Source organism: Hippopotamus amphibius, chromosome 6 (assembly GCF_030028045.1).
Source record: "Hippopotamus amphibius kiboko isolate mHipAmp2 chromosome 6, mHipAmp2.hap2, whole genome shotgun sequence".
Taxonomy (NCBI): Eukaryota; Metazoa; Chordata; class Mammalia; order Artiodactyla; family Hippopotamidae; genus Hippopotamus; species Hippopotamus amphibius.
This window is the reverse complement of record NC_080191.1, coordinates 56,204,403-56,224,199: the sequence shown is the minus strand read 5'-3', so window position 1 is coordinate 56,224,199 and position 19,797 is coordinate 56,204,403. Positions and strand designations below refer to the sequence as shown.

Sequence of the window (19,797 nt, the reverse complement as noted above, 5' to 3'; positions counted from 1 at the left end):
GTGGTGTCTGGGTAACAGTGGTTGAGAATAAAAAACACGCTTACAAGAAGTGACTGTCCCGGCCTCACCCGCTCCGGGAGGACCCAGGAGACGCAGGCTCAGGTCTCCCGCCACCGCAGCGGCGGCAGGACCAGCTCCGCGCGCCTGGAGGGACGCGGACCCACCCACCGCGGCCCAGCGCTCTCCGCCCCACAGAGAGAAACGCGGGGGACCCCAGCGCGCAAGCGCCAACCCGCCAACACCACAGACACCGCCAGCCACGAGCGCCTGCGCGAAAGCACTGAGCGGGGGGGAGGGACGAAACTAGGAGAGAGGAGCGCGCCTAAATCCTAGAGAGGCGGGCTAAGCAGGACGGGGGGAGGGCTCGTCTTCCGGAAAGTCTGCGTTCCCGGACGACCGGAGTCGCCGCTCACCAAACTCCCGCTTGTGAGATGGCCGGAGGAAGTCGGCCACGCTTTGTACCCATCGGAGATCTTCAGACAAAAGCCGGAGCTGCCGTCAGGATGAAATTAGGACCCGCAGGAGGCCGGTTCCCAAGAATGCAGAGGGAAGCCTGGAGGGAGTGCGCATGCGTGGTAGGCTCCCTCCACGTGCGGCTGGGCCGCGGCCTCCCCGCGCTCCGAGGCCCCTCCTTGGCCCCGCCCCCGGCCTCAGCATCCTTCCGGACGAGCGAAGCCGGCATGGAGGGAGGAGGTTGGGCCTGGCGGCTCGGCCCCGCCTCAGCAGTCTCCAATTGGGCGTGGGTGAGGGCACCCCCTCCCGCCGCCTTCCCATTGGAGCGCGCGTGCGAGCGGCGCGCCTCATTGGGCCGTGCGGATTTGGGCACCAAATTCAAAGATTTTAAAAGTACCAGCTGGCGCCTTTTAGAAGATAGAGCTCCGAGCAGCGGGCGGCCAGCTTTTCTGCAGCGGTCCCAGCTCCCTCACCTGAGGCGGACCCCACCTGCCCTGGCATGAGCCGGCGGCCCTGCAGCTGCTCCCCACGGCCGCCCTCCGCTTCCTGCCACTGCAGCTACGGCGCCCTGACAGCCGCCGGGCGCCCTCGCCCCTCGGACGGTGGGTGAGAGCAGAGGGTGCGAGTGGGCCGCGCCTCCCAAAAGGAGTGCCCTGTGGGGGGAGAACGGGGGGCCGCGACCCGGACCCGACACGCTCCCGGATCCGGCCGTGGGGCCCGTCGCTGGGTCTCAGGCGGGCGATGGCGGCGGCGGCGGGTCCCGGGACCAGGAGGAAGAAGGCAAGGTCCTGGCAGGGGAAGCAGAGGTGCCGAGGCGGGATGGCGGGCCCGGGTCCCGCCGTGCACGCGTACCTGGGCGCCGGCTCCCGGGGCGGTGCTGGTCGGGGCCTCCCGGGTTGCCCTTTCTCCTCGGGCAGGGTTACCTACCTATACTCCGCCGGCCCGGGCGCCAAATGCCCCCTGCTTCCCCTCCCCCATCTCGTCCTGGGGCTGCAGCTCTGACAGGGCCCGCGAGCCGGCGGCCCCCCAGGGTCCGGCCAGGTGCCCGACCCGCACTTCTGCGCCCCCTTTCCACGTCTGCCCCGCACCCCTGGGTCGGAAGTCAGTTCCCCCGGGTTTTCGCCACCTCAGTCTTCCTGGCGGGCGCGGGAGATCGTGCTCGCTGTTATCTCCCGCCTCCTCAGCCGGCCCGCGCCCTGAGGGCCACCCCTCCGACCCCCCGGGATTTCCACGGTCCCCCCGCCAATCCCGCCGAATGGAGGACCCCCCCCCCCCCGCCGCCATTGGACCAGGCTCTGTTGGGACGTGCAAACAAAAATGTTCAATTTCTCCTTTTTTTCCCCTTTACCCAGTGACTCCGTCTCAAGGCCTGGAATCAAAAGGAGGGAGGAAAAAAAATGCACTTTTTAATATAAAACCTTGAATTTGTCCAAATTTAGACGATTTTGAAGAATTTGGGAAGATGTGAGAAGTGAATAATTAGTTACCTTTTTTCCTGTACTCCCGAAGATATTACAACTCCTGGGTGAAATGAAAGGCTCTCAAACGCTCACATTTATTCTCTTTGTTGCTGTCTCCTAAAAGAGATCCAGATGCATTCATTTCACCTCAGAAATTATCAAAAATTTTAGGAATTAGCAACTTGATATTGTATATTTGGTAATCACTGAAAAATGCCCCTTTCTTTAGAAAAGGAATCTAGAAAACTCAAAAATATTTTAACAGGTTATTTACAAGTCTATTTCTAGAAAACCCTGAATCATGAATCCCTCTGAAATTTTGAAGCTTGGTGGCTTTAAGAAGGGATTTTTTTTGATTGCTTAATTCCAGTCGTCTTTGCTACCTTGCCCCTCATGAGAATATTTGCTGTCCCCTGGATTTTTTTTCCATATTTACAAGTTTGAGGAAATGAAATTAAAAATCTGTTTTATTCACATACTTTTGAAAGTAGGCTTTTCTAAAATTTCCTCTTAAGGATTGTGGCTGATTTGCAGTTTATGACGGCAGGCCTTGGGGCTCTCTTAAATTCTTAAGGCATAGCCATGCCTAATTAATGTTGGGCACATGCTGGTGATCTTATAGGTATTGGAGATTGTAGAGCTTAATTATTTAGCATTGGGATAGCTGTAAAGATTTTTAATTTTAAGCACTGTAGTCTTTTTAACTATTGTAATATGAAGTGTCAGATCTACATTGGAAAGTTAAACAGAAGGTCAGACTTTGTACAATTAGCTGTAATACCAGTTTTTCATGGTTGGACTGTTGAGTTGATAAATAAGAGGTTTTAAAAATGTTACCAACTCCATGAGGTAGATATTCGTGTCTCCATTTTAAAGAAACTGAAAGACTAATTCAGTGTTCTAGGTCACAAAACTAGTCAAAAGGCTGAGCAAGGATTTTCATTTGAAGTTGGATATGATTCCTAGGGAAAGTATATAATAATCTGAAATGCATAGGTCTGTGTAGAATGTATTTTGCAACTTTAAAATGTTCATGATTTACAATATAAAGAATATGAAGGGATTTGGCTTATAAAAATAATATGGTAAAAATAGATTCTATTTATTAAACTATATGTAACAGTCCAGGTTGATTTTCTTAGTCTCATTTTATAAATGAGGAAACATGTTTTAAGAGTTAACTTGCTTGGTGGTGTGTGTGGTTTTTTTTTTTTAACCTAAGATGCTCAAGATTTAAACCCAGGTTATTCTTTACTCCACTTTCCTTCATCAACCGCATCTAATAACAGTACATCACCAACCTCTGTTGATTTTACCCTTCTGTAAAGATCTCAGATCTGCCTAGTTATCTTCATTTCCACTGTGGTCATCCTAGTCTCAAGTACCCACCTCTCTGGACACCTGTGATAGACACTTCCACCTAGCCATCCTGCTTTCACTTATACCTTCCTACAATCCATTTTCCACAGCTTCCAGTCCTTTTTTTTTTTAATGTAAACCAAATGTCTCTACTTAGAACCCTTCAGAGGCTCTTTATTACACAATAAATAAAAGCCAATCTCCCCTAAAAACCCTACAAGGCATTCTGTACCTCTCAACTTTAATTTTCAATCAATTCTTTCCCCAGTTCTCCAAGTTGCAGCCCTTCAGGTTTTCCTTTTCCTTGAAAGCTCAACACTTCTTCCAGTCTCCACCTCTGTCGGAACTTTCACAAGGCTTTCAGGTCCCAGGATTTCACCTCCAGAAGATCTTATGTGACTAGTTTCTTTCTTTCTCCACACCCTGTCACTAAGTAGGCATTGGATAAATGAATGAAATGGCAGAACTAGGCTCTTAACCCTCATCTATCTGATTCAAGTGGTCAGAGAACCACATGATATTTTTTTCCCTTCCACGATAATATCAGATCAATTATATTTCCCAAATTGTTTTGGGGGCATTTGGCTTAGTTGTGGGGAAGCACTGAACTAGTTAAAAGATGTGGAATTAGTTTCTTAGTCTGCTTTCAGCTTCCTTTTTAAAATAAAAAGTGGTATTCATTTTATTTTGCAGTACAAACTTCACACTCTAAATCTACAACCAGCATCCAGATTTTGGAACCAGAGTTCCTTGGAGAAATAACTGATTCTCTGGCTGGAACAGAGAAAATACAAGATGAGCCTGGAGCTTCTTGTTTAGTGCCAAAAAAGTAGGGAAGGTCAATATGAACTTAAAACGACAAAAGCTGAAACAATTTGAGCAACAACATAAATAATGTAGTATTAAATTATAACCTAAAGTCCATAAGTCTATACTTTTTTTTTCTTATAAATTTATTTATTTTATTGGCTGTGTTGGGTGTTTTTTGCTGTGCGCTGGCTTTCTTTTTAGTTGCGGTGTGTCGGGGCTGCTCATTGCAGTGTCTTCTCTTGTGGAGCACGGGCTCTAGGCACATGGGCTTCAGTAGTTGCAGCACATGGGCTCAGTAGTTGTGGCGCACAGGCTCTAAAGTGCAGGCTCAGTAGTTGTGGTGCACAGGCTTAGTTGCTCCGGGGCATGTGGGATCTTCCTGGAGCAGGGATCGAACCCGTGTATCCTGCATTGGCAGGCGGATTCTCAACCACTGCGCCACCTAGGAAGCCCATAAATCTATACTTTTATGCTTTTTTTTTTTTAATGCTCTTTATCTCACTTCCCAGGTGAGATAGTGGGAGGAACAGTGAATTTACAGTCAAGAAGAAGAATCTGTCCCTCTTAACTAGCTGTCAAATCTTGGGCAAGTTACTTAGATAAGCTTCAGTGTTCTTAACTGTAAACAATAACACCTCTTCATTCTATCTCAGAAGGTTGAGAGAACCAAGTGTTTGAAAACACATTGGAAATTGTTAACTTCTAAACACTTATAAGGTAGTTGAATCATTATTCACTCTAAAGAACTGTCAATATTCAAAGAACAACGTTGAATGAAAGGGGTTCAATAGGAAAAGAATTGAGTTTCTGAAATACAGTTTCAGACCTCTTCCCTTTAGGCAACTTAAGCAAAGTAAAAGGTGTGTCTTTGTTGGTGGCTTCTTTTTTATCCTCTCAGATAAAACCCTGGTCTTGTGTAAATCATACTTAATTCTTTACTTGAGGCAAAAATTAAAAATCTCTTGGAATTTTTACTCTTCTGAGTAGAATAGAACCACTCAGAATAATTTGTTCTAGAGATGTGGTTAATTGGGGGGTTATTTACTTTATGCCCCTGAACTCTTAGTTTAAACCTAATTAAAAGGGAGTCTCTGCCTGCAAGGTTACTTTCTATCAAGGTATCCTTTAGTATTTAGAGGTTCTGTTCTAAGTAAAAACAGTAAAATTAATATGAACAGATTGCCAGTATTTAATTTAGCACAGACTAAGTATACTGACTCCTGTATGTACATTTACATATAGGGTAAACTGTTAATACCTGTGATTGGTTTGCAGGGGAAAATAGTAGATGGGAGAGTACATTTAGAAGCACATACCATCCATATACTCTGCCTTCAGAAATGCTAAGCAGTTTTCTTGAACCCATCTATTATATCCCTTCCAAGCCTGTACTACCTAACAAAAATCCTAATCATCCTTTAAAGCAGTGGTTCTCATCTGAGGAATGGGGGCAATCTGGCCCCTGCTGGCTTCCCCCAACTCCCAACATTTGGCGATAAGTGATTACTGGAGACATTTTTTGTTGCTGCCTGGGAAATAGTGGCTGCTAATGGCATCAAATGGCTAAAAGTTGTTAAATATCCTATAATGCATAGGACAGCCCCCAGCAAAATTATCTGGCCCAAAAAGTCAGTAGTACAGTTAACTTTCAAATGATTAAATCTATTGCCTTTTCAGTTCTTTCTCCAAACTACCTATAGGTGTCTTGATTAACTATTGAAAGGCTTGTAATTAATTGTTAAACTAACATTTAAATATACAATTTTTTTGCTGCTTTTATCAAAACTATTTTGATCCTTATACCTTCCCCTCCTCCATTGTCTTAACCATGTTTCTAGGAGTATTTGATTTCTATAAGGACATCTCTTACCACAGACCCCACTCTTGATGCATTGCATTTCCTTATTTGTTCCATAAGCATAGGTATTTATTAAATAGTCCCTTTTGTCACTATTATCTACCCAGATAATGACTCTAAGAATCAGCTGGTATAGCTATACAGATTAAAAGTAGTGTATAGTTTTATAAGATTTTAGTAGTATTTTTTCATATTAAACTTGGATAATTTCACAGCTACATAGGCAGTACACAGTGCTGAGAGAATACAAAGTAATTAAGTATCTATATCCCAAATTTAAGAAGTAGGGATATGTGGAAATTTTGCCATTAGGTGGTAAATGTGTTTGGTTCTTTTTGTAGGTTGTAAAGAAGAAAGTTCCACTCTCTCTGTCAAAATGAAGTGTGATTTTAACTATAACCGTGTTCATTCTGGAATTAAACCGGTAAAGCCTGATGACAGAAGACAAGGTTCCTACACTACTGCATATGTGGAAGGTTATTATAAAGACTGCATTAAAGACTATGAAAGGTTATCAGATTTGGGGTCACCAGTTGTGAGCCCCAGGATTGTAGAACTTGATACTGAAAGCAAACCCTTGCATAATAAGGAAAATCAACATGTACAACAAACACGTAGAAGTTCAAATGACATAGAAGAACTAGAAGCCAGTGGACCTTATGAAGACAGTGGCTACTCTTCATTTTCCCAACAAAGTGGCCTCGATGAACATGAAGACAGTAGCCTTCCCCTGGTGGAAAATTTCAGTGACAGTCCACAATCTTGCCTGCTACAGACACAAAGTCCAGACCAATATCCCAACAAAAACTTGCTGCCGGCTCTTCATTTTGAAAAAGTGGTTTGTTCAACGTTAAAAAAAAGTTGTAAACGAAATCCTAAAATAGATTGGGAGAAGCTGAAGGAATTTATATCCAGCGGAAATTTTAAACTACAGAATATAATTGGCAGGAAAATGGGTCTAGAGTATGTAGATATTCTCAGTGAACTCTTTCGAAGGGGACTCAGACATCTCTTAGCAAATATTTTAACACAGCTCAGTGATATGGACTTAATCAAGTAAGTATTGTTGCTTTGAGCTCATGAGTGTAATCCGTGAACATTATTAGATGGCACAGCACCACCAGCTCCTGCAAAGACATATTGGGTAGTCTTGCACTGTTTAATTGAGGTGGTGACTTTTTTCTGGTTGCTGGTATTGTATTACCTATGTGTTAGTGAGAGGAAAGAAAGATAATTCTTTAAAGTATGCATGTAATACAGTTTCAGATTTTATATTTATGCTATTAGAAAACTATTTCTGTTAGATTGAATCTTTGCTCCTTTTGGTTATGAAATTGTTCATATGTAAGTTACATCTTTTAGTCTTCACTCTAAAACAACGGCCTAGGTCTGGTGTACAAGCCCAATGGAAATTATGATTTTTGTCACACTTGAACGTATGAAATAATTTCTGTTCTTTTTAGGCCATTTTCAAGTTTGACAGTAAATCTGACAGTGATGAAAACACAGAAACCCACAAATGTGTCTGATTATTACTGTTTCTTAGAAACCTTATACTGACTACCCTTTCTCATTCCACCAAAGAAAACCTGTTAGGATGAGGTAACTGAGAATTATGATGATTATCCAGACTATTGGATTACATTGCCTCCATCTCAACAGGGTTCATTTTTGGCTTTTTGAAAAATTTTTTAGAGGTACTCTGTGTTACTTTACAGTGGTCCATGAAATATAGCTGAAGCATATACTTATGTCTGTAAGTATTGATTTTTATTATTGGCTAACTTCTTGAGGGATAGTCAATGTCACAACATTTTTGTTAACAAAATGGATTTTTTAAACTGATTTCTGCTATAGCAGTGTGTCCCCAAGTTCTTTGAAATTTGTCTAATGTTAATAAAAAACCAAGATGGTGTCATATATGCAAATGGATCTTCTTTGGTATTTGTGATATTGTGGAAAAATGAAGTACGAAGTGTAGTGGTTCTTAAGCCTGGATCCACTTAGAATTACTTGATGGTGAACTTTTAAAAAAATACAGAGTTCTGGCCCCCATTTTAGATCAGTTAACCCCAAGTGACCGGGCATGGGCCATCCTTAAATCTTTAAGTGCATGCCTCAGGCAATTCTAATGTATAGCCAGGTTTGAGAAGCACTGCTAATAGAAATTCCTTTTTTGCACTGTTAATGTTTCTGTAATATATTTATCTTAGCTCTTTGTGGTGCTTTAAAATCATTTACTTTTCCAGTGTGTCTAAAGTGAGCACAACTTGGAAGAAGATTCTAGAAGATGATAAGGGGGCATTGCAATTATACAATAAAGCAATACAGAGAATTACCGTAAGTCTTTGCGGTTGTTTTAATTTTAAAATATAATAGTTAGTGCTCTTTACTGTTGAAATAGGAGGGGGAAATAAAGGTAACAGATGATCTGGATATCCTTTACATTCATAACTTATTAAAAAAAACAAAGCAAAGATAAAGGGGATGGGATCCCACCCCAGTCATTTATTTGTTGGGTTCTCCGTGAAACGAAATACCCAAAGGTAAAGGGAAAAGTACTCAGTTCTCAGTGAGAGTTGACCATATAGCTAATCTTGGTTGCCATTTGTAGTTTATCTTTTAACAGATAAACAGTAATTATCTACACATTGAAGATTCTTAATGTAGGAAGGGAATTCATTTACTTTCCAAAATTTAGTAATTTTGGAGATGTTTCTGAGAATAAAGATCAACACATGATTAAAATTTCAGGCCTAGGAGCTGGCTGACTAGGTCCAGATTTCGGTGCTGCTGCTTACTAGCTATGTAGCTTTAGACAAGCATTGTTTACATTTTCCATGTTCAGTGTCTTTATCTATAAACTAGTGTTTATGCAAAATTTTCTACTCCAAAAGATTGTTTTGAATCCATTCGCAGCGCTGAGGTGACACTTAAACATGCCACTATTGCCATCTACTGGTGGGTGGGGAGAATGACCTTTTGTTCTGGTGGTAGTGCTTTATAAATCATGTATAAATCATGCTTTATAAATCATGGTAGTGCTTTATAAATCATTTATAAAGCATGTAAAGTGCTTTCTCACTGTGATTTCTGATTTGCAGTTTCAGTAATTTAGTTGTTAGGCTTTAAATGTCTAAATAGTTGTGAGTGGCCGTGTTTAAGCACGTGCAGGTAAATTGGATGCAGGAATAAATCCTTTATATTCTTATTTGCCCTTTTTTACATGTACAGACATAGTAAAAATTCCTGATTGTTGAGAATATAGGAGCATATTTTTTAATCCTGTTAAAACTTTCTTTTTAATTAGGAAAAGAACATTAAGTTTTCACCACACGCTTCAACCAGAGAGTATGTTTTATTCAGAACCCCGTTAGCATCTGTGCAAAAATCAGCAACCGAGACTGTTCCCACAAAAGACGCTCAAACCAAGTTACCTGATCCAGGTGATCCAAAAGTTTCTACTTACAGTCGACACAGTGAATTCTCTGAGGTAATTTTTTGTTTATTAATAAACAAAAAATATATGGGACACTTATTGTTGAAAGGATTTAGAGTAAGAAAACCATTTATAACTCAGCTAATCAAATTGGGGAAGTACACAGAGATGTTGTTTTATGATGAAAATATTAGATATCATTTGGCATTATTTATGACAGTTCAGTGTTGTTGAGATCTAATTTGGAAACACTAAGAAAATAAGGAAAAACCTTGATTTTCAAGTTTTTGTAAAATTGTTGAATACTACATTTCATAATTACTGCCTTTAATAACAGAAAGAGAGCTAATTAAGCAAGAAGTCAGTTTTATCAGGCACTGTGTAGATATGGAAACATGGTAAGCTTCATAGCTATATAAAGATAAATGCCATGTAATAGGATAGATATTTTTTTAAAAGCAGAACTAGAAGTAAAAGAACAACCAATTCCTGAGTGACTCCAGGAAGATTTCACAGAAAAGGTGACTTATGTTTGGTGTTGAGTAGCATTTATGAATAAGACCATATTTGTAGCATTAGGAAATAGCCACTGGATCAGTTGACAGTGGTCTCTCAGCCATTGAACACTAAGCTCCTTAAAGGCAGTTGTGTGTGACATTAGTGCTTTATACATGTATTGGGGAAAGCACAGAGGTGCCCTTGTTTTGACTAAATTACATTCAGTCCTTACTGAAATTTGTTTATGGATTTTCTTCTTTCTAGGTTGCCAAAACTTTGAAAAAGAACGAAAGCCTCAAAGCCTGTATTCGTTGTAATTCACCTGCAAAATATGATTGCTATTTACAGCGGGCAACCTGTAAACGAGAAAGCTGTGGATTTGATTATTGCACAAAGTGCCTGTGTAATTATCATACCACTGAAGACTGTTCGAATGGCAAACCCCTAAAAGCGAGTTATAAAATGGGTCCTCTGCCTGGTACCAAGAAAAGCAAGAAGAATTTACGACGATTGTGATCTCTTATTAAATCAGTTGTAACGGATCACGAAGGTTAGTTAGCAAATGTTAGGTTTTAATTTAAAAACATAAAAAATAAATGTATTGTGATGTTCAATTTTATGTTGAAATCAGTGTAGTACAAGGGATCTTTTTCCCCCAGTGAGAAAAGAGGATACACAACCTCTTAAAATATTTTACGATTTAATGTAAAGAAATTTAAAATTCTCAATATGTCAGAAAATTTAAATATTTTAAGGCAAAAGGGAAACTATTTATCTGATGATTATGATTCAGAGGTAAAATAAAGTTGATTCAATTTGATGGTAAAGAAAGACCATGTAATTTTACCTAGACAATCTTAAATGTGAATCTTCTTTACCATCCGTTAGCATTTGAGACATTTTATTTGCTTTACCAAATTAATAATACCTATTGAAATATCAACTCTGGTGTCTGTTAAATTTTTGTCCCCTTTCTTGAACCTCTTTTTCAGTGTGTGTATTTCCCAAAAAAGTATTTTTTGTGAAACCTTGCTTGTTTTCCTTATTCGTAATGTTTGTATGTTTTAATATTTTGTATATATGTAAATATTTCTTTATTTTTTATGTGTCAGAGTAAGAAAATAAATCTCTTTTGTATACACATGTAAATAATTTTTTTTCCTGTTATGAATAAAAGTGTTACAAGCTTAGTAAATGATGTGAGTCTTTTATTTAGATAAACATTTTAATCCTAGAAACAGCTGAAGTAAGAAGCTGTAGGAGATTGCCTGGTTTGTGTGAAGGCATTGAGTGGGTCTTTGTCTCCTTATCTGGGGACCTTGTGAGATTACCAGGCTCTATTCCAATTCCAGTTTTCTCCCCACCCAATATCTTTGTAATTGTGTAGTTGGGTCTTGAAATAAGCATCTCTAGATAGTTTAATACAAGACCATAAAACACACTTTGAGAAATACTGATGTATTAATTCATTCATCACTAAACCAGTTAAACTATACTGGTTAAACAGCCACAAAAGAAATATATAAAACTATATTAGAACGATTAAAAATAATATGTAGAATAAAATGTTATCTTTGACTTCATTCAAAGCATTTGTGCCAGTAAGAGCCCAGGACAAGGACCTTTATTTATTATTCCTTAATTCTAAAGTTGAATACGTTTTGGTTTCAATTATGGATATGGAAGAATTAGAGTTGTTTTGTTTTGTTGAAACTCTTTATTGTAATATAATTGCTTTACACTGTTGTGCCAGTTTTTGCTGTACACCAGAGTGAATCAGCTGTATTTATACATATATCCCCTCCGTTCCACGACTCCTTCCCACCTTCCCTATCCCAGCCCTCTAAGTCATCAACCATCACGAGTTGATCTCAGAGTTTTAATTCAGGTAGACCAAAGATGTAGACTTAAGGGTGGGCCACACCAATCTCAATCAGTAGGGCCTTAGAAAAGCTTAACGGCTTTGCCCTTGATCTCAGCAGAAACCTAAGGTAGAGGGTTTATCTCAAATGGGTTTGTGGGTCAAAAGACAATGGATTTGTCTGATCTGATGGAGTGAAACCTCCAATAAAATTGACACTCGTTTTCTTTTTTTCTTTTTTTTTTTTTTTTGTAGCAAACAGTGTCATTATTATTGTCTTCTACAGCAAAAGTACATTTTTCTTGAACAAATTTTGGAAAAAAAATAGCATTAGTAATAGTGAATGAGCCATATTGGTACCTAGGTACATAGATTGATAGCAGAAATTAGCTTTGTATCATGGCTCAAAAGTTTGTTGTGCATGCTTTTTTTTTATTATATGTGAGTTGAAAGAAACAAATCACCTTATTATAGTATAACTTGTTTGAAAGCCCTGGAAAATGAGACAGATCATTTTGAAAAATGCAGCCCTGGGTAGAATGATTTAATAAGGTGACAGTGTTCTCAGAGGTCTGAGTCACTTGGTAATTCTTCATTTTTCCAAAATCCTACATAAATTTACATATGGAAGCTAAACTGAGCCCAAATTTTTTTAGATGCAAAGTTATTAAGCCTCCCTTCCTCAAATAGCTGTCTACATGGTAGGATAATCCTAGCTGGGATTTTAGTATAGAACTGAGAACAAGTCAACCTCCTATGAGCTTTTGCCAAGGTGTATTAAACAAATGTTTTTTGTTTTTTTTAATTGTGTTTTTCACCATGTTTTCTGTTTTCCTTGCTTATTTTTGCATTGTTTTGATAGGAAGATTTGCGTTTTTTTCTAGTGATTAGTTTTTGTTTTTTTTTGGGGGGGGGGTACACCAAGTTCAATCATCTGTTTTTATACACATATCGCTGTATTCCCTCCCTTCCTTGACTCCCCCCCCCCTCGAGTCCCCCCCACCCTCCCTGCCCCAGTCCTCTAAGGCATCTTCCATTCTCGAGTTGGACTCCCTTTGTCATACAACAACTTCCCATTGACTTTCCATTTTACAGTTGGTAGTATATATATGTCTGTGCTACTCTCTCGCTTCGTCTCAGTTTCCCCTTCACCCCCTGCCCCCTCCCATACCTCGAGTTCTCCAGTCCATTCTCTGTGTCTGCGTCCTTGTTTTTGTCACTGAGTTCATCAGTACCATTTTTAGATTCCATATATGTGAGTTAGCATACAATATTTGTCCTTCTCTTTCTGACTTACTTCACTCTGTATGACAGATTGTAGTTCTATCCACCTCATTACATATAGCTCCATCTCATCCCTTTTTATAGCTGAGTAATATTCCATTGTGTATATATGCCACATCTTCTGTATCCATTCATTTGTTGATGGGCATTTAGGTTGCTTCCATGTCCTGGCTATTGTAAATAGTGCTACAATAAACATTATGGTAAAAGTTTCTTTTGGGATTATGGTTTTCTTTGGGTATATGCCCAGTAGTGGGATTACTGGATCATATGGTAGTTCTATTTGTAGTTTTTTAAGGAACCTCCAAATTGTTTTCCATAGTGGCTTTACCAACTTACATTCCCACCAATAGTGCAGGAGAGTTCCCTTTTCTCCACACCCTCTCCAACATTTGTTGTTTCCAGATTTTGTGATGATGGCCATTCTGACTGGTGTGAGGTGATACCTCATTGTGGCTTTGACTTGCATTTCTCTGATGATTAGTGATGTTGAGCATCTTTTCATGTGTTTGTTGGCCATCTGTATGTCTTCTTTGGAGAAATGTCTGTTTAGGTCTTCCGCCCATTTGGGGATTGGGTTATTTGCTTTTTTGGTATTAAGCTTCATGAGCTGTTTGTATATTTTGGAGGTTAATCCTTTGTCCGTTGTTTCATAGGCAATTATTTTTTCCCATTCTGAGGGTTGCCTTTTAGTCTTGTTTATGGTTTCTTTCGCTGTGCAAAAGCTTTTAAGTTTCATGAGGTCCCATTTGTTTATTCCTGATTTTATTTCCATGATTCTAGGAGGTGGGTCCAAAAGGATCTTGCTTTCATGGATATCATAGAGTGTTCTGCCTATGTTTTCCTCTAGGAGTTTGATAGTGTCTGGCCTTACATGTAGGTCTTTAATCCATTTGGAGTTTATTTTTGTGTATGGTGTTAGGAAGTGTTCTAATTTCATTCTTTTACATGTTGCTGTCCAGTTTTCCCAGCACCACTTACTGAAGAAGCTGTCTTTTTTCCATTGTATACTCGTGCCTCCTTTGTCAAAGATAAGGTGCCCATATGTGTTTGGGCTTACTTCTGAGTTCTCTATTCTGTTCCATTGATCTTCCTTTCTATTTTTATGCCAGTACCATACTGTCTTGATCACTATGGCCTTGTAGTATAGTTTGAAGTCAGGAAGGCTGATTCCACCAACTCCATTTTTCCTTCTCAAGATTGCTTTGGCTATTCGGGGTCTTTTGTGTTTCCATACAAATCGTAAGATTTCTTGCTCTAGTTCTGTGAAAAATGCCATTGGCAATTTGATCGGGATTGCATTGAATCTGTAAATTGCTTTGGGTAGTACAGTCATTTTCATGATGTTGATTCTTCCAATCCAGGAACATGGTATGTCCCTCCATCTGTTTGTGTTGTCTTTGATTTCTTTCATCAATTTCTTAAAGTTTTCTGCATACAGATCTTTTGCCTCCTTAGGCAGGTTTATTCCTAGGTATTTTATTCTTTTTGTTGCAATGGTGAATGGGAGAGTTTCCTTCATTTCTCTTTCTGCTCTTCCGTTGTTAATGTATAGGAATGCAAGAGATTTCTGTGCATTAATTCTGTATCCTGTTACTTTACTAAACTCATCAATTAGTGCTAGCAGTTTTCTGGTAGAGTCTTTAGGGTTTTCTATATATAATATCATGTCATCTGCAAAGAGTGACAATTTTATTTCTTCTTTTCCAATTTGGATTCCTTTTATTTCTTTTTCTTCTCTGATTGCTGTGGCTAACACTTCCAAAACTATGTTGAATAATAGTGGTGAGAGTGGACACCCTTGTCTTGTTCCTGTTCTTAGAGGGAATTCTTCCAGTTTTTCCCCATTGAGAACGATGTTGGCTTTTGGCTTTTCATATATGGCTTTGATTATGTTGAGGTAATTTCCTTCTATGCCCATTTTCTGGAGAGCTTTTATCATAAATGGATGTTGAACTTTGTCAAAAGCTTTTTCTGCATCTATTGAAATGATCATATGGTTTTTATCCTTCAATTTGTTGATATGGTGTATCACGTTGATTGATTTGTGTATATTGAAGAATCCTTGCATCCCAGGGATAAACTCCACTTGATCATGGTGTATGATTTTTTAATGTGCTGTTGCAGTCTGTTAGTTAGTATTTTGTTGAGGATTTTTGCATCTATATTCATCAGTGATATTGGTTTGTAGTTTTCTTTTTTTGTGACCTCTTTGCCTGGTTTTGGTATCAGGGTGATGGTAGCCTCGTAGAATGAGTTTGGGAGTGCTCCGCCTTCTGCAATATTTTGGAAGAGTTTGAGAAGGATAGGTGTTAGCTCTTCTCGAAATGTCTGATAGAATTCGCCCGTGAACCCATCTGGTCCTGGGCTTTTGTGTGTTGGGAGATTTTTAATCACTGTCTCAATTTCCGTACTTGTGATTGGTGTGTTCATGGTTTCTATTTCTTCCTGGTTCAGTCTTGGAAGATTGTATTTTTCTAAGAATGTATCCATTTCTTTCAGGTTATGCAATTGATTGGCATATAGTTGCTTATAGTAGTCTCTCATGATGTTTTGTATTTCTGAGGTGTCTGTTGTTACTTCTCCTTTTTCATTTCTAATTCTGTTGATTTGTATCTTCTCCCTTTTTTTTCTTGATGAGTCTGGCTAATGGTTTATCAATTTTGTTAATTTTCTCAAAGAACCAGCTTTTAGTTTTATTTATTTTTGCTATGGTTTCCTTCCTTTCTTTTTTATTTATTTCTGCTCTGATCTTTATGATTTCTTTCCTTCTGCTCACTTTGGGGTTTCTTTGTTCTTCTTTCTCTAGTTGTTTTAGGTGTAAGGTTAGGTTGTTTATTCGATAATTTTCTTGTTTCTTTAGGTAGGACTGTATTGCTATAAACTTCCCTCTTAGAACTGCTTTTGCTGCGTCCCATAGGTTTTGGGTTGTTGTGTTTTCATTGTCGTTTGTTTCTAGATATTTTTTTATTTCCTCTATGATTTCTTTAGTGATTCCTTGGTTGTTTAAGAGTGAATTGTTTAGCCTTCATGTGTTTGTATTTTTTGCAGTTTTTTTCCTGTAATTGATATCTAGTCTCATGGCATTGTGGTCTGAGAAGATGCTTGATATGATTTCAATTTTCTTGAATTTGCCGAGGTTTGATTTGTGACCCAAGATGTGATCTATCCTGGGAAATGTTCATGTGCACTTGAGAAGAAAGTGTAGTCTGTCGTTTTTGGATGGAATGTCCTATAAATATCAATTAAGTCGAGATGGTCTAATGTGTCATTTAAAGCTTGTATGTCTTTATTTATTTTCTGTTTGGATGATCTGTCCATTGATGTAAGTGGGGTGTTCAAGTCTCCCACTATTATTGTGTTCCTGTCGATGTCCCCTTTTATAGATGTTAGCATTTGCCTTATGTACTGAGGTGCTCCTATATTGGGGGCATAGATATTTACCATTGTGATATGTTCTTCTTGAATGGATCCCTGGATCATTATGGAGTGTCCTTCCTTGTTGCTTTTAATCGTCTTTACTTTCAAGTCTAATTTGTCTGATATGAGTATTGCTACTCCAGCTTTCTTTTGACTTCCATTTGCATGGAATATCTTTTTCCATCCCTTTACTTTCAGTCTATATGTATCCCTTGGTCTGAAGGGGGTTTCCTGTAGGCAGCATATAGAAGGGTCTTGTTTTTGTATCCATTCAGCCAGTCTGTGTCTTTTGGTTGGAGCATTTAATCCATTTACATTTAAAGTGATTATTGACATGTGTGTTCCAATGACCATTTTCTTAATTGTTTTGGGTTTGTATTTGTAGGTGTTTTCCTTTTCTTGTGTTTCCTACTTAGAGAAATTCCTTTAGCACTTGTTGTAAGGCTGGTTTGGTGGTGCTGAATTCTCTTAACTTTTGCTTGTCTGGAAAGCTTTTGATTTCTCCCTCAAATCTGAATGAGGTTCTTGCTGGGTAGAGTCTTCTTGGCTGTAGGTTTCTCTCTTTCAGGACTTTCAGTATATCCTGCCATTCCCTTCTGGCCTGCAGAGTTTCTGTAGAAAGGTCAGCTGTTATCCTGATGGGTTTTCCCTTATATGTTGTTTGTTGCTTTTCTCTTGCTGCTTTTAGTATTTTTTCTTTGTGTTTAATTGTCATTAGTTTGATTAATATGTGTCTTGGTGTATTTCTCCTTGGGTTTATTCTGTATGGGACTCTCTGTGCTTCTTGGACTTGGTGAATTATTTCCTTTCCCATGTTGGGGAAGTTTTCCACTATAACCTCTTCAAATATTTTCTCAGACCCTTTCTTGTTTTCTTCTTCTGGGATGCCTATAATTCGAATGTTGGTACACTTAATGTTATCACTGAGGTCTCTGAGACTGTTTTCTATTCTTTTTATTCTTTTTTCTTTTTCCTGCTCTGTGGCGTTTATTTCCCCCATTCTATCTTCCAACTCACTTATTCGTTCTTCTGCCTCAGTCATTCTGCTGGTTATAGCATCTAGAGTATTTTTAATTTCAGTTATTTTGTTATCCATTGCTGTTTGTTTTTCTGAGTTCTTATGAACTGTTTCTTGTACTTTCTCTATTTTGTTATCGAGATTTTGTATCATTTTTACTATCATTACTCTAAATTCTTTTTCAGGCATTTTTCCTATTTCCTCCTCATTTATTTGGTCTTGTGGGTTTTTTTCCTGCTCCTTTGCCTGCATGGTGTTTCTCTGTTTCCTCATGGTTGTCCAAACTTTTGGGGTTGCTTGTCCTGGTGATAGAGGTGTTTATAGAAGACTGTCCAAGCCTCAGACAGATGTCCAAGTATTGGATTAAACAAATATTAATTCTAGGAAACACATACATGTATAAGACACACAATTACTGAATCCATTCGGACATAAGGCTCTAGAAAGACCTGACAGAACCCCAGTGTGCTATCAGATATTCAAAAAAAAACCCAACAGAAATTGACAACTGAAACAGAACAAATCAGAGACAAAAGCAAAAGCAAACAAACAAACAAATAACACCTTACACATACAAACATTAATCCAGGGAGATTTTGTAAGCTAGGATCAAATATAGAAAAGAGCCAGAGTACCACCAGAGAGAATGGAGATTCTCAGAATGTAATTAGACAACTGTACTAAGAACTAAGATAAAGACAAAAGCCTAATATTAAATACCAAGGTAGTGCGTCATCTGGAGAATAGAGCAAGGAGTCTGAGCAGACTGCTAGTGTTGCTTATAAGTATGTTAAGATAAAATAAAAAGGCTGGAAGAAAGGGGAACAGAAGAGCGTAATGTGGTTGGAAATATGGAAATAAAAAGAAAGGAATAGAAATGTATAAAAGATAGGGATGAAAGGAAAGTATGAGAGATATATTGTCCGTACTACCAAAAACTTAGCTAGATATAGAAGTATATAAAAAGGCAAAAAAAAAAAAAAAAGAATAAAAAAATCATTAAAAAGTTATGTTATAAATCTTGTAGATCCCTTAGGGCTAAGATCATATTTAATAAAGAAAAAAAAAGAGAGAGAGAGAAAAAGAAAAAAAAAAAATCCAGAACTGATCCCAGAATGGACCAGTTCAATAGGTATTGATACTACTATTTCTGTTTCCTTAGCATCTCAGCTGTAAGTGTCCTTCTCCTTGCCTTGGGTTTTTTTTGCATTATTCTGTGACCAGCAGGGGTTCCTTTATTGTTCGTCTGTAAGCGTGGGTGTGTGGGGAGGGAGAGGGTACAATAGTGGCTCCTTCTCCTGGGAGTGAGTGAGCAGTGGCACACTGTTGTTTCAGTCGGGCTTGGACATACCTGTTGCAGAGGGACGCTGGTGGCTCAGGTGTAAACAGAAAGTCTTAGAGTTGGGCCTCTCTCGGGTTTTTTTTTTTTTTTGCTGTTGTTGTTTTTTTTTTTTTTTTCTCGGCAGCCTCCCTGCTGCTGGCGTTGCAAGGAGTTTTAATCTAGCCCCGCCCGAGTGCCTGAGAGTGCTTGTTATCCCTGAGCGCCTTAGGTGGCCCACCGGCGTCTCTCCACTGCCTGTTGCAGAGGCGCCTGAAGAGAGAGAGAGGCTACGCGCGCGTGGCTCCTCCCCCCGCCCGTGAGCCTGCAGCCTCCAGCCGCCATCATGGCCGGGCAGCTGTCAGGGACGGGCACTCCTCTCCATGGACCTCCTCCCTCCTGTCCTCTGGGTCCGTCACCCTACCAGCAACAATGTTTCTCACCCTGAACCAGCTCTCCGGTTCTCACCCTCCTGCTCCCGGACCCTCCGTTCAGCCGCAGATCGAGTCTCGGTCCGGGAACGCTGAGCTGCGCTGCGGACCCTCCGTATGTTTCTCACTCCCTCCCGTCTGCCACAGCTCCGCTGCTTCACCCTCTTTGAGCCGTTGTAGATGCCTCCCTACCGGCTATGTCGGGCTCCCCGCAGCCCTTTCTGGTGTCCGAGGCCGTCTGCTGGTGTTCAGCTGGTTCTCTGTGGGAATTACTGTGTCCTTCCGTGCATTCCCAATGCATCTGTGGAGAGGGATGCACTCCACATCCCTCTACTTCACCGCCATCTTGTCTTCTCGACACTCGTTTTCTTAAAGAAGCTTTGTTGATGTAAAATTGACAGACAAAAATATTAAGGTGTATGATTTGATGTTTTGACATATGCATACATGAAGCCATCACTATCACCAGAATGAAGGGAATGAATATTACCATCATCTCCCGATTTTTTCCTGCCCCTTTGTAATCCCTCCTGTTAGTTCCCAGGCAATCACTGATCTGTCACTGTAGATTAGTTTGTCTTTTCTAGA

At 39.7% G+C, this 19,797-nt stretch overlaps 1 protein-coding gene across 2 annotated transcripts; it reads left to right on the top strand.

Moving 5' to 3' along the window:
- The first annotated feature begins 450 nt into the window (after window positions 1-450).
- On the top strand, window positions 451-11,008 carry FBXO5 (F-box protein 5). 2 transcript variants are annotated; one of them, XM_057738907.1, is made up of 5 exons: window positions 451-575; window positions 6,282-6,996; window positions 8,190-8,280; window positions 9,251-9,433; window positions 10,142-11,008. In XM_057738907.1, the coding sequence occupies exons 1-5, from the start codon at window positions 569-571 to the stop codon at window positions 10,391-10,393; spliced, it is 1,248 nt and encodes a 415-aa protein (XP_057594890.1). In that variant the 5' UTR covers window positions 451-568; the 3' UTR covers window positions 10,394-11,008. The 2 variants fall into 2 exon arrangements, with proteins under 2 accessions (XP_057594890.1, XP_057594889.1); XM_057738906.1 differs by lacking the exon at window positions 451-575 and adding an exon at window positions 596-1,055.
- Window positions 11,009-19,797: the final 8,789 nt, after the last annotated feature.